This window comes from Neofelis nebulosa, chromosome 8 (assembly GCF_028018385.1).
Source record: "Neofelis nebulosa isolate mNeoNeb1 chromosome 8, mNeoNeb1.pri, whole genome shotgun sequence".
NCBI classification, from domain to species: domain Eukaryota; kingdom Metazoa; phylum Chordata; class Mammalia; order Carnivora; family Felidae; genus Neofelis; species Neofelis nebulosa.
In genome coordinates this window covers 69,309,836-69,324,789 of record NC_080789.1, presented here as the reverse complement: position 1 = coordinate 69,324,789, position 14,954 = coordinate 69,309,836, and the positions used below count along the sequence as shown (strand labels likewise).

At 35.5% G+C, this 14,954-nt stretch overlaps 1 protein-coding gene across 5 annotated transcripts in view; it reads left to right on the top strand.

Annotated features, from left to right (window-relative positions):
• ARID2 (AT-rich interaction domain 2) overlaps positions 1-14,954 on the top strand; it is a 180,709-nt gene that overhangs the window by 122,277 nt on the left and 43,478 nt on the right. For 4 of the 5 annotated variants that reach the window (XR_009265756.1, XR_009265758.1, XR_009265757.1 and 1 more), the window contains exons 16-17: positions 2,476-2,589; positions 9,198-9,346. Coding sequence is in view for 2 of the 5 variants with exons in the window: in XM_058743031.1 (XP_058599014.1) it covers positions 2,476-2,589; positions 9,198-9,346 (263 nt within the window). In the remaining 3 variants the exon portion in view is untranslated. The remainder of the gene's footprint in view (positions 1-2,475; positions 2,590-9,197; positions 9,347-14,954) is intronic. The other variant, XM_058743032.1, reaches the window with a different exon arrangement.

Genomic DNA, 14,954 nt, shown 5'->3' with positions numbered 1-14,954 from the left:
TTATAGACCCAAGATAGAGGAGTACTTGCTAATCTGACATCTTTTAGAGAATTTTTTAAATGTTTATTTATTGAGCGTGCGCGAGAGAGAGCGTGTGTGCATGTGCACGAGTGGGGGAAGGGCAGAGAGAGGGGGAGAGAGACTCCCAAGCAGGCTCTGCGCTGCCAGTGCAGAGCCCAGTGCGGGTCTGGAACCCACAAATTGTGAAATCATGACCAGAGCCAAAATCAAGAGTTGGGTGCTTAACTGAATGAACCACCCAGGTGCTGTTTAGAGACTTTTTAAATATACGTTAGTCTCCTTTTGGTCTCCCTTGGAAGGGGATGCTAAAACCACTTTAAAAGGGAGTTGCTGTATTTGATTTTGATGTATGTTTTTATGGCTTGTTTCACAGTTCTTTTGTAAAAAAAAGAAAAAAAGAAAAAAAGATGAATCCCGTAAGAACTGTATCAAGTGTGTTCTTATTATATTTACATATTGACTTAGTTGCCTTTATTCTTTAAAAAGTGTTATAATTTCAGTTTCTTTCAGCAATTCTGATATTCTTGCTGCTGTGTTTCTTACTCCTTTGCCCTACTATCATGTTTCTGCTATTCCCTCTTTAATATCTCCTATCTGATCTGTACACTTTAGTAAATACAAGTGTTTTCTAGCATCAGTGCTACTGAGTTGAGGGTCATTCTGCCTCTAAAGTTTTTAAGGACAGTCTTGCATGCTGTTTCCACTGAAACTAGGGGTTTGCTTCACAGACAGTTGTCTGTCACCTATTTTCTGGATTACTTTTTCTTCACTCTCTTTGCTAAGTACTCCGTAGCCAGACCCTTCTATGACTCACCAGCTCTGCTAGCAGTCTTCTGACTTGGGTTTCGTCTCTGTGCTTCTGGTGTTTACAGCAGATCTATGGCCATTGTTGGCATTAGTACCAAATTTAGCAGTGGAGGGGTCAGCAAAATAGAAGATGAAAGAACAAAGAATCCCTTGGTTCAGAACACTTCATCCACTGATAGGCATCTTTTTTCATGTGGGTGGATAAAACTGGACAGTGCTGTCTGGAGGTATAATGAGATTTGAATTCATATGTCAGTACTACCTTGCTTAGGTTTATCTTTATTGCAAGGTACCTAAATAGGTTGAGTATTCTTTAGTTGATGGTATATACATGGCAATAATTAATACTGAGTTTTGGTGAAAAATACTAAATCAGTTTTACTCAAACTGCCATGCTGCTCTTTGAGTTTTTCATCCATTAAGCACATTAATTTTTTTTTTTTAATGGTGCAGTGTCTGGCACATAGTATTCAGTAAGTTGGATCTTTATATTTTTCCTACATTTAATAATTTCCCAGTTCACCTTGATTATGTTCCTAACTCTGTTTTTTCCTCTCAGATTCCCTTATAATCCTAAATAGTTATAATAGACTAAGCCAAGTGAGAGAAAAAACTCCATTATTGTGGAACTATCAACCCTCATTTTTTTGTGTCCTTAATCTTCCAGTGTGACTATATTCAATAATGATACTTAAGTAACAAAGAACAAACAACAATACTTTTTAAAACTAGGACCTGTGTTAGGAACTTTGTACTAAAGCATTTCCTCAGTTAATCCTTTATGTAACTCTGTTGGGTAAAAATTGTTATTGATGTTTTAGAAATGAGGTTCTAAGATGCAAAGTAACTTGCCTTAGGTCACCAGCTAATATGCGGTGGTCCGGGACTGAACACTTGGGTGTGTGTCTGAAATGAAGATTTATACTCTTCACCCATTTATGCACTATTTTAAAAAAGATTTCTTTGTAAAGTTCTAGAAAGTCCTTTGGTATATAATATATTGATTATTTGAACTATTATGTTACCAAATGTGCATGCCATTAAATGATAATTTCAGGACATCTTCTTAACACATTGGATGTATATGCACCTAATCCAAGTCATAAAATTATTACATTTTATTCCTAATCTGAGGAATGTGTTCTTCTATATATTCTCCCAAAGAATGTAGTTTATTTAAAATAGCTACATTCTTTATTTTTAAAATTAGTGTTTGGCTGGCATGTAGAAATTTAAAGCTTTGCAAAGAAAAAGAGATAGCATGCATGGTGTCTATGAGTGAGAATTAACAACCAGGGTTCTCATGTGTAACACTTAGCATGGTGACTGCTATAGAGTTAGGCACTCAATAAAGGTATAGGTGTGTTTTACCTTCACATAAAGTACCTATAAAGCCTAAAAAAGATCAACTGTTCAAGATAGGATCATAAGTTTCCTTTGAAGGGAGGCTGTTGGGCCTTCTTAAGAGCCTGCTAATAGAAAAAGCCATTTCCATTGTTGCCCAGATTCTTTAAATTTCTTTTATATAGACCTTGGTTTAACACCATTTTATTCACTGCTTGAATTGATACCTTAAAGGGATAGATGAAATAGAGAATTTTAAATGTGATTTTTTCAGCCAAACCTTGTTATTTCCACCATTTCAAGGGGTTTGGGGATGTAAAGGAGGCACCTGGACCCCAAGAAGGGACTCCCAGACTTGCAGAATGTGCAGGGCTGAAAAGACTGCAGGGAAATGTCCCTGCTGAGAATGGCCAACAGGTAATCCTTCCTAATACCAATGTTATTTCATGTTCCTTTTCTCGATTTTGTTCCTTTTTAATCCCATTAATCAGCTGTATTAATTTCATTACAGAAAAAAAATAGCAACAAAAAAAGAGGATGAAAATAAATGATATCACCATAGATTTTGTGTTTAAGTAGTATTTAGTTGTGTAGTTTATATAAATACAAAATAAAGCAGATTTCTTTATTTGTAGCTGCTTATTTTCAGTCTGTTATATTTTCAGGTTAGAGTATAACTACTTCCAAAGGCTCTGCCTCCTTCCACTGTTCATAAATTCCATTTTTTGGAGACAAAAAAAAAAAAATAGATTGGCATATAAAAAATAAAAAATGAGTAAAAAATAAAATTAATTATAAATATTTACCTAAAGACTTGCCTTTTTCAGGAACATGTAAATTACATGTTGAACATAACTCTTACTCTTAATCCCATGATCTGAAGACATACTAAATTCTTGTATATAAAAATAGTTTACTTAAGGATGTATTTACTTAAGGTATTTTATATATGCCTCTCCTCAGTTCCATGTTCTTCACATAGGAATCATTGCTGATATGGTGGGCATAAACTGAATCTTGGTATCTTCCAGATCCCTTCCTTCCTTTGATAAAAGAGCTTGAAGTTACTTAACCCATCAGAAGGCAGATCTGTCGCCTCAAGGGGGCAGCATTTAGTCATAGCCAAGGTCATTTTAGCAAAAGCCACAGGAATTCTCATTTCAGTATTTTCTTAAGAGTGCTACTGCTTAGATTTTTGGCGGACTAGCACATTGTAAAAACTAAGAAAGGCATTACCACTAAACATAATTTTTTGTTTGCATTTCGATGTGTTTTTATAAGCCAGGCTTGATATGTATTGATTGTCTGTCTAGGTTTATGCTTAGAGTAAAAAAATGTGATAGTTTAAGAGCATAAGAGAGTGTTACAGTAGAAAGATTATTAGATATTACTTTGTCCCAAACCCTCATTTTTAAGCGTTGAGGTTAACTTTCCCAAACTCAAAAAGATTTCTCTTCCAAAGATTTCTATTAGTGCCTTCCATTCTGTTCTCAAAAGATCTGTACATTTAGACTAAGTATCATCTCTTTTATATCACAGTTAGAGTAAATCTAGTTCTTGTTCCCTAAAGCTGTTTCAGAGTATCTCTCTTTACTTGCCTATGTTTTAGAGGACACTCTTTCAGTTTGTTCCTTCAATTGGATCTTAGGTGTCCTTGTGTCTGGTTTATTCATCATCCTATTTACCTCAATCAGTTCCATTTTATAAGTGGCTTTCAAAATCTGTAGCTACAATTGAACACAGTATTTCATTACTACTTAGTAAAGAATTTCTTTTGAGACTAGATTATGAATTTGTATTTTTCTAACACATATTGAAATGTTTAAATTTTAGTCTTATTCTAAGGTTTAGTTAATTTTACATTACAGAATAAATCACAGAATTGTTTTATATCCTTTTTGTAATTTTACTTTTCTGGTCACTCACTGCTGGAGTTGTGGCGAATTTTCCACTTTGATTTGGAAAAAAAAAAAAAAACCTGATATACAAAAATAGCTCCTCTTGAATAGACTGGATGGTATAGAATATTCCTCAAGAGTGATCATTCCCAAAATATGACGTTGAAACCTATTTTTTTTTTAATTTTTTCAACGTTTTTTATTTATTTTTGGGACAGAGAGAGACAGAGCATGAACGGGGGAGGGGCGGAGAGAGAGGGAGACACAGAATGGGAAACAGGCTCCAGGCTCCGAGCCATCAGCCCAGAGCCTGACGCGGGGCTCAAACTCACGGACCGCGAGATCGTGACCTGGCTGAAGTCGGACGCTTAACCGACTGCGCCACCCAGGCGCCCCAACGTTGAAACCTATTTTTGCATTTGCACTTGAGTTAGAGTTATGGCTTATGGTCTAGCAGTTCATGATAAATAGTAAGAAAAGGTAAACTACTGCATCCTAAAAGAAATCCATTTTGCACTCTCATACAAAAGACCTAATTCTTAAAAGATAATTTAAATGGTACTTTAAAATTTTTGCAGCATAATACAACCTATTTGAAAATTAGCTTTGTCGAAAGAAATGTGTAATTTTTTTAATACAAGAGGAAACCTAGAAATATTACCTCTGTGGTCAAAGAAAACATGACTTTTAGAATTTCTCATTTGGTATATTCTGTAAGTATTTTAATTCTTTTTGTTTCACTGATGTATATTTTGATCTATTTAATTCTTCTTGTCATTTGTTTACTTTTTATTGTACAAATTTTTCAAACATACACAAAAGCCAATAAATCATCATGTATCTATTACCTGGCTTAAAATATTATCATTTTGCCTTTTTAGTTTCATCTGTTCTTCACCACTATCATTTTTTTTATTGGAGTACTTAAAAAATTTTTTTAACATTTATTCATTTTTGAGAGACAGAGATAGAGCATGAGCAGAGAGGGGCAGACAGAGAGGGAAACAGAATCTGAAGCAGGCTCCAGGCTCTGAGCTGTCAGCACAGAGCCCAATGTGGGGCTTGAACCCACGAACCATGAGATCATGACCTGAACTGAAGTTGCTTAACTGACTGAGCCACTCAGGTGCCCCTGTTGGAGTACTTTAAAACAAATACCAAACATTATTTCTTTTTGCCAATAAATAATTCAGAGTCTATTTCTTTAATTGTTAAAGTACTTTTAACTATTTAGATATATATACAATACCAAATCACATCTAACAAAAATAGTAATGTTTTAATATTATCTGATACCCAGTTCATGGTCAATGTTCTCTAGTTGTCTTTAAAAAATAATGTGGTGGGTTTTTTGTTTGTTTTTTAAACAACTTGTTCGAATCAGGGTCCACAAATTTTTCATACCTTGCATTTGGTTAATGTATCTTTGTTCATTTTTAATTTAACAGCTTAGGTTAATTTGAGAGCATTCTTTCCATGTCCCTCATTAACATTTGGGGTTAAAATACCCTGTGATTCCTTGTTAAATGTTCTATGTGACACCAAATAAGAGTTCCATAATAGAAAAAAATAGGATAAAGATTTGTTAGCACTTATAAAAGTAAAAATAAGCTTAATCTACAAATATATGACAAGCTAGTCAATAAGATACCTAATTTAAATGGTGAAAGTATAGGGAACCAGAAGGTTAATCCTGAGGAAATTTGATGCCTCTGGCAAATTTACCCTTAAATTAAAATTCTGGGATATGTGTAACTTGTTACTCTTTAATATTTGTATTTGGCTGAAACTGGTCCTCTTGATTACTCCCCTTTATTAGAATTTCCTGTATTTTTAATGTAATATTTTTATTTCAGGGAATCAATTTGCATAATTCTTTTGATAAATAAACTAATTATAATGTTCCATTCCTTTGTCTCTGACCCTCTTCCCCCACCCCCACCCCCATCTGCTTTCTCATCATCGGTTTTTATGGCTTAAAGAATTCACAGGTGAGGGGTGCCTGGGTGGCTCAGTCGGTTAAGCGTCTGACTTTGCCTCAGGTAATGATTTCACGGTTCAGGTTGATGGATTCAGGCCCCATGTCAGGCTCTGTGCTGACAGCTCAGAGCCTGGAGCCTGCTTCGGATTCTGTGCCTCCCTCTCTCTGCCCCTCCCCCACTCACACTCTGTCTCTCTGTTTCTCTCTCTCTCTCAAAAATTAATGAACATTTAAAAAAATTAAAAAAAAAATTCACAGGTGAGGGCACCTTGGTGGCTCAGTTGGTTAAGCATCCACTCTTGATTTCAGTTCAGGTCATGATCTCACAAGTCATGGGATCCAGCTCAGCACTGGGCTCTGTGCCAAACATGGAATCTGCCTGGGATTCTCTATCTCCCTCTTTCTCTGCCCCTGCTTGTGCTTGTGCTCTCTCCCTCAAAATAAATAAATAAACATTTTTTTTTAAGTGATTTAAAAAAATAGAATTCACAGGTGAATGATTGTCAGATCCATGTTTCCAGGATTAACTTTTGTAGTTGTTCCCAAAGCAAACTCATCATCTTTCCTCCAAAATACGACTTCCCTTTTGGATTTCTCTATTTGGACTTCTAGTATAATAATAATAGTAACTGTTGCCGTTTATTGAGACTCTAGAGTTAGGCACTTCATCTGTCATTTCTCTAGTCTTCCCACCATTCCTAAAGTTGGATTTCATTACTTAACAGTTTGGATCAGAGAGGTTAAATAGGTTGCCCAGGGTCACATAACTAGTTCAAAAGGCAAATTTAAAGTTTGAATATGGATCTGTCAGACTAGAAAGTTCACATCCTATCCATGACACCTGTTTTTCATGCATGTATATGCATGTATGTTTTCTCCCTAACCGTATTATAAAATCTTAATGGTGGGACCCAACTATAGAAACAACTTTAATTATATCCCAAAGGTAGATTTTTTTTTTTCCTTAGAGCTTGGAACTCCAAAGTTCCTAACTTCACATTTCTTTCTTTTTTTAAAATTGTTTTTAAGTTTATTTATTTTGAGAGAGAGCACAAGTGGGGAAAAGGGCAGAGAGAGAGAATCCTAAACAGGCTTTGCAGTATGGAGCCCAACACAGGGCTCAGTCCCACAAACCATGAGGCCAAGACCTGAGCTGAAATCAAGAGTCAGACACTTAACCGACTTAGCCACCCGGGTGCCCCAAGATTTTATTTTTTTCAAGTAATCTCTACATCCAACATGGGACTTGAACTCACAACCCTGAGCTCAAGAGTCACTTGCTCAACCAACTGAGCCAGCTAGGTGCCCCAAGACCTTTTTTAAGTTTATTTATTTTTGAAAGAGAAAGAGCTAGTGGGAGAGAGGCAGAAAGAGAGAGAGAGAGAGAGAGAGAGAGAGAGAGAGAGTGAGTGCATGCGTGTGCACCTGTGCTCCTATGCACCAAAGCGGGGGAGGGGCAGAGAGAGAGAATCCCAAGAGACCCTATGCTGTCAGTGCAGAGACCAGCCTGGGGCTCAAACCAGTGAACCGTGAGATCATGACCTGAGCTGACTGAAGAGTTGAACACTTAACCAACTGAGCCACCCAGGCACCCCATGATGCCACATTTTTTTTTTTTTTAAGTATTTATTTTGAGAGAGAGAGAAAGAGAGCATGAGCAGGGGAGCAGCAGAGAGGGGGAAGGAGAGAATCCCAAGCAGGCTACATGTTGTCAGTGCAGAGCCAGACATGGATCTTAAACCCACAAATTGTGAGATCATGACCTAAGCCATAATCAAGACTCAGATGTTGGGTCACATGGATGACTCAGTTGGTTAAGTTTCAGACTCTTGGTTTCAGCTCAGGTCATGATCTCACCATTCATGAGTTCGAGCCCCGCAATGGGCTCTGTGCTGATGGCTCACAGTCTGCTTGGGATCATCTCTCTCTCCCTCTCTCTCTGCACCTCCCTTGCTTGCACTCTATTTCTCTCTCTCTCTCTCAACATAAATAAAATAAACATTAAAAAAAAAAAAAAAAAAAAGGAGTCGGATGCTTAACCAACTGAGCCACACAGGTGCCCTGACTTCACATTTCTAAGAGACATGGTTTTTTTTCAGCATTTCAGTCTCCCTTTTTTTTTATGCTGTAGCTTTTTATGTGTTTCATCTGTTTTTCTAATTATTATGAATCTTAATCTGACGTTTTCAGCTATTTTTAACTTCGTTTTGCCCAAGTATTTCTAATATCACCATATAAGTGAATAGTGTACTTAATATCTTCCCAAAGTTTAAATTTATTGCCTTCAAACAATGCTTTGAAATGGTGTGCTGCCATTTCTATATGAGAAATTCAATATTATTTTTTCCTTTGTGAGGATTAATAAATCTGAATTAAGGTTCAAAGAAAACATATTGCCGCAAATTGTTTTAAGATATATTGTAATTATTTACCTATGTATCTTGTATAGAGAAAGGGATGTGGTATAGAAGAAGAAAACATAGCTTATATTTAAAGACTTATGTCTATAATTAGAATCTTTTTACTTGTATTGTCCATCAAAAGCTCTTTCTGGACAACATAAAAGACTAAAGTTGTTAAAACAGCTAACTATAAAATAATATTTACAACATTCTACTTATGGTTACTTCATTTTTAACATCAGAAATTTTCTTTTCTTTTTGCTATGTGTTGTTTGCTTTTTGTTGTATTGATTAAAAAATCTAAATGGAAATGTATGCCAAAAAATAATAGTTTGCAATTGATTTGTTCTTGTAAAGAATGTACGTAAGTAAATCAAATGGGTGCATTTATAGTAGCTTTATTTATTTTAATTTATAATTGTGTTTCTGCCTAATTTTATTAATATAAAATTCTTAATTCAAAATAATGTATATCCTGTAACAACAACAATATGATCTTGCCTTTGTGGTTCATAGGAAATAAAAGAATCTTACTTCCTAATTATTTTCATAAGCATAGTTATCTTTTTAAAGAATTAAAAAAAAAATAATTATGAAAACTACAAATGTAAATTTTATTTTAGAAGTTATAACTATCAATATAATCATACACTCATCATTATAGTCCTCATTTTAAACCTGTGGTATAAAATGTGAATATTTCTCAGTGTCATCTCACAAACCGTGCGGTTGTGTTTTTCACAGAACACTCCTATGACGCCTTCACCAGCTGCGCAGGTGCAGAACCAGCCCAGCACTTCTCAGCCTTCTCCATTCAGTGCATCTAGTCAACAAGGGGATCCAGTGAGAAAACCTGGACACAACTTCATGTGTCTGTGGCAGTCTTGTAAAAAGTAAATGGCAATTTTATTTGATATACATAAATGCTCTTTGTTCTGGAATGCTTTTATATTTATATTTCTGTCATTTCATTTCATGAAAATTTTCTTTTGAAGCCGCTGAAGTGTTTTAGCAAAAATATTTTCTGTTAAGAGGGATGTTTATGGAGATGTGGTAGCACCTAAACTAAGAAATTTATATAAATTATAGGTAGAGCATCATTGCCTAATGGTAGGCTATTGGGGAATGTGTTTTGATACTAGTTTTTAAAAAACAAAATCAGCTAAGCGTTGATTTCTTATTTGGCTATGAAAAGAGGTTTCTTTAACGTGACTTAAAGGTGATGGTGGCTGTAGAATTTCTTTATTATAGCAACTTAAAGGTAATAATTGGTTAGGAAGAGTGACTTGTCTTAAATTTGAGTTTGGGTTGGACACTCAATGAGAATTATTTTTAAAACCATATCTCACAATTTAATAACTAAGATCAACAATGAGTAGAACTGAACTCAAGACAGGGCTTTCTTCCACTTGAAGAAATACTTAAGAATAATGATTAAAATAAAATCATTCTTTTAACAGTGCTCAGCTAAGACCCTTTGCTTTGTCACTTTTTTAGAGGTCTAGGACTAAGGCACTTGTCTTAATAGACATAATATTTTTTTCATGTTTTAGATATCAAAGATTCCATTTCACTTTTTCTAACTACTGATAGAAATTACCACATTATTTTTAAAATTATATTTGCTATTCATAATTTTTATGATACACTACAGACATTGTACTTTGCTGTAAACTTCATATACGTATTTGATATGGGATTATAGCTATTGCTGTAGCGTATGGATTATTAATAGCATACACAATTTCTTTGGACAGTGTTTATCAAACTTTAAATCTCAACCCAGTAGTAGTGTCATGAAATCATTTTGGCAGGTCTCTACTGGTAGGTTTTTGATTGATTGATTGTTTTTCCAATGAAAAGAAAATTAGATGTATCAGATTCCATCATGTCGGTAAAGGTAATTATTGTATTTAATATAGGCATGTGTGTACTAGATTATAGTGTAAAATCTGTTTGTCAAAATGTTGCTTAAAAGTCAGTGCTTTAGTTTGTCTCTGATTATTTCTTTGATTAATTTAAGTTGACCATCTTGTTTTATGTAGTAAGTTAATTTGAAACTTTCTTCACCACTGTCAGTTGTATTCTTTACTTTTTTTTAGGTTTCGTTTTTGTCTTAACAGGCAAATGGTAGCTGGTAGAGTAGGTAGTCAGCTAATCCTGTTTGTTGACTAAAAAGTTTGAGAATAGCTGTTCTGATGAAGCGCTTATAGTATTTCAAGAAGAAAAAGTGCCGAAAAGGTTAATGAACCTAAATGCATAGCACAATTTCCCATCTGCTAGCAGGATCAGTGTTACAAAATTTGATATGTGCCTCCTCTTTGGAAGTCTTTTTTGAATAAGACTCAACAAGGCTTCTTAGAGCTAGTCATTTGTTAAAGCCATTTTTAGATGCTGCAATCCTGATTCCATTTGATTCTGCAAATATTTATTGAGTACCCTGTAGGAGAGTGTATGTGCTAGGAGTTAGAAATAAAAAAGATTATTTTCAGCCTTTAAAGAAGCACATCCAAAAAACAAATTTACGGTATAAAGATGTAAAGAGCTGTAAAAAGATGGTATCATAGTGTTACTGGCTGCATAGCAAACAGTTCATGTAATGCTGGGATGGTTAACGAAAGTTTCACTACAGACATTACTTTTGAATTGGGTCTTGAAGAATGTGTAGGAGTTTGTATGCCCAGGGACCTATGAGAAGCTTAGGATAGCAAAGGCATTAGGGCATGAAGACAGTAATGACATTTATTATTCAGATTTAGGGTTTTTGTTGTTTTTTTTAAATCTTTTCTTTAGTTTTCTTCCTTTTTTGTTTTTCCAATTTTTTATATAAATTCTAGTTAACATACAGTGTAGTATTGGTTTCCAGAGTAGAATTCAGTGATTGATCACTTATATACAACACCCAGGGCTCATCATAACAGGTGCTCTCCTTAGTACCCATCACCCATCTAGCCTATCTCCCACCCACATCCCTCCATCAACCCTCAGTTTATTCTCTGTTAAGAGTCTCTTGTGGTTTTTTTCTGTCTCTCCTCTTCTTTTTCCCCCTTCCCATATGTTCATCTGTTTTGTTTCTTAAAATCTATGTATGAGTGAAATCATATGGGATTTGCCTTATTTCGCTTTGTATATAATACATTCTAGTTCCACCCACATCATTGCAAATAGCAAGATTTCATTCTTTTTGATGGCTGAGTAATATTTCATTGTATGTGTATACTACGTCTTCTTTAGCCATTCATCAGTCAATGGACATTTGAGCTCTCTCCATAGTTTGACTATTGTTGATAATATTGCTGTAAACATTGAGGTGTGTGTACCGCTTTGAATCTGTATTTTTGTAACCTTTGGATAAATACCTAGTAGTACAGTTGCTGGATCATTTGGTAGTTCTGTTTTTTTTAAACTTTTTTAATGTTTATTTATTTATGAGAGAGAGAGAGAGAGAGAGAGATAGCAGAGGAGGGCCAGAGAGAGAGAGGGACAGAGGATCTGAAGCAGGCTTGTGCTGACAGCGGAGAGCCTGATGCAGGGCTCAAGCTCACAAACCATGAGATCATGATCTGAGCCAAAGTTGGACAATTAACCGACTGAGCCACCCAAGTGCCCCTATTTTTAATTTTTTGAGGAACCTCCATGCTATTCTTCAGAGTGGCTGCGCCAGTTTTCATTCTCCCCACAGTGCAAGAGGTTTCCCCTTTCTGTGCCTCTGCCAATTTCTGTTGTTTTTTGTGTTCTTTATTTTAGCCACTCTGACAGGTGTGAGGTGATACCTCATTGTGGTTTTGATTTGTATCATCCTGATGATGAGTGATGTTGAGTATCTTTTCATGTGTCTGTTGGTCATCTAGATGTCTTCTTTGAAAAAGTGTCTATTCATGTCTTCTGTCCATTTCTTCACTGGATTATTTGTTTTTTGGGTGTTGAGTTGGTAAGTTTTATATAGATTTTGGATACTAACCCTTTATCTGATATGTCATTTGCAAATATCTTTTCCCATTCCATGGTCTGCCTTTTAGTTTTGTTGATTATTTCCTTTGCTGTACAGAAGCTTTTCATTTTGAAGAAGTCCCAGTAGTTTATTTTTGCTTTTGTTTCCTTTCCTTCTGGCAATGTGCTCAGTAAGAAGTTGCTACGGCCAGGGTCAAAGAGATTGCTGCCTATGTTCCCCTGTAGGATTTTGATGGTTTCCTGTCTCACATTTAGGTCTTTCACCCATTTGAATTTATTTTTATATACGGTGTAAGAAAGTGTTCCAGTTTGGGGCACGTGGGTGGCTCAGTCGGTTAAGCGTCCAACTTCGGCCCAGGTCATGATCTCACGATCCGTGAGTTCGAGCCCCACGTCGGGCTCTGTGCTGACAGCTCAGAGCCTGGAGCCTGTTTCAGATTCTGTGTCTCCCTCTCTCTCTGACCCTCCCCCTGTTCATGCTCTGTCTCTCTCTGTCTCAAAAATAAATAAACATTAAAAAAAAATTTTTTTTAATAAAAAAAAAAGTCCAGTTTTATTCTTCTACATGTTGCTGTCCAATTTTCCCAAAACCATTCATTGAAGAGACTGTATTTTTTTCCACTGGATATTCTTTCCTGCTTTGTCAAAGATTAGTTGACTGTATAGTTGTGGGTCCATTTCTGGATTTTCTTTTCTGCTCCATTGATCTGTTTGTCTGTTTTTGTACCATTACCATGCTGTCTTAATGACTACAGCTTTATAATATAGCTTGAAATCCAGAAATCGTGATGCCTCCACTTCTGCTTTTCTTTTTCAAGGTTGCTTTGGCTGTTTGGGGTCTTTCTGGTTCCATACAAATTTTAGAATTGTTTGTTCTAGCTTTGTGAAAAATGCTGGTGTTATTTTGATAGGGATTGTATTGAATATGTAGATTTTTTTGGGTAGCATCCACATTTTAACAATATTTGTTCTTCCTTTCCATGATCATGGAATATTTTTCCATTTTGTGTCTTACCCAGCTTCTTTCATAAGTGTTCTCTAGGTTTCAGAGTACAGATCTTTTACCTCTTTGGTTAAGTTTATTCCTAGGTATCTTATGGTTTCTGGTGCAGTTGTAAATGCGATCGATTCCTTGATTTCTCTTTCTGCTGCTTCATTATTGGTGTATAGAAATGCAACAGATTTCTGTATGTGGATTTGATATCCTGTGACTTTGCTGAATTCATGTATTGGTTCTAGTAATTTTTTTGGTGGAGTCTTTTGGGTTTTCTACAAAGAGTATCATGTCGTCTGCAAATAGTGAAAGTTTGACTTCTTCCTTGCCAATATGGATGCCTTTTATTTCTTTTTGTTGTTTGATTGCTGAAGCTAGGACTTCTACTACTATGTTGAACAACAGTGGCGAGAATGGACATCACTGTCATGTTCCTCACCTTAGGGGAAAAGCTCTGTTTTTCCCCATTGAGAATGATAGGCTCTAGCTGTGGATCTTTCATACATGGCTTTTATGATGTTGAGGTATATTCCTTCTATCCCTACTTTGTTGAGGATTTTTATCAAGAATCGATGCTGTATTTTGTCACATGGTTTTTCTGCATCTATTGAGAGAATCATATGGTTCTTATCCTTTCTTTAATTAACGTGGTGTATCACACTGATAGATTTATGGATATTGAACCAGCCCTGCATCCCAGGAATAAACCCCACTTGATCATGGTGAATAATTCTTTTAATGTACTGTTGGATTCAATGTGCTAGTATCTTGTTGAGATTTTGCATCCATGTTCATCAGGGATATTGGCCTGTAATTCTCCTTTTTACTGGGGTCTTTGTCTGGTTCTGGAATCAAGGTAGTGCTGGCCTCATAGAATGAATTTGGAAGTTTTCCTTTCTGTTTCTATTTTTTGGAACAGTTTTAGAAGAATAGATTTTAACTCTTCTTTATAAATGTCTGGTAGAATACCCCTGTGAAACCATCTGGCCCTGGACTTTTGTTTGTTGGGAGAGTTTTTGATTACTGTTTCAATTTCTTTGCTGGTTATTGGTCTGTTCAAATTTTCTGTTTTTTCCTGTTTCAGTTTTGGTAGTTAGTATGTTTCTAGGAATTTATCCATTTCTTCCAGGTTTCCCAGTTTGTTGACATATAATTTTTCATAATATTTCTTATAATTATTTGTATTTCAGTTGTGGTGGTTGTGATCTCTTCCCTTCATTCATGATTTTATTTATTTGGGTACTTTGTCTTTTCTTTTTGATAAGTCTGGCTTGGGACTTACCAATTTTATTCTTTCAAAGAACCAGCTCTTAGTTTCCTTGATCTGTTTTACTGGGTTTTTTTTTTTGTTTGTTTGTTTCTGTATTGTTTATTTCTGCTTTAGTCTTTATTATTTCCCTTCTTCTGCTGGCATTAAGCTTTATTTGCTTTTCTAGCTCCTTTAGGTATAAGGTTAGGGTGTGTATATGAGACCTTTCTTGCTTCTTGAGATGGACCCGTATTGCAATATACTTCCCTTTTGAGACTGCCTTTGCTATATCCCAAAGGTTTTGGAC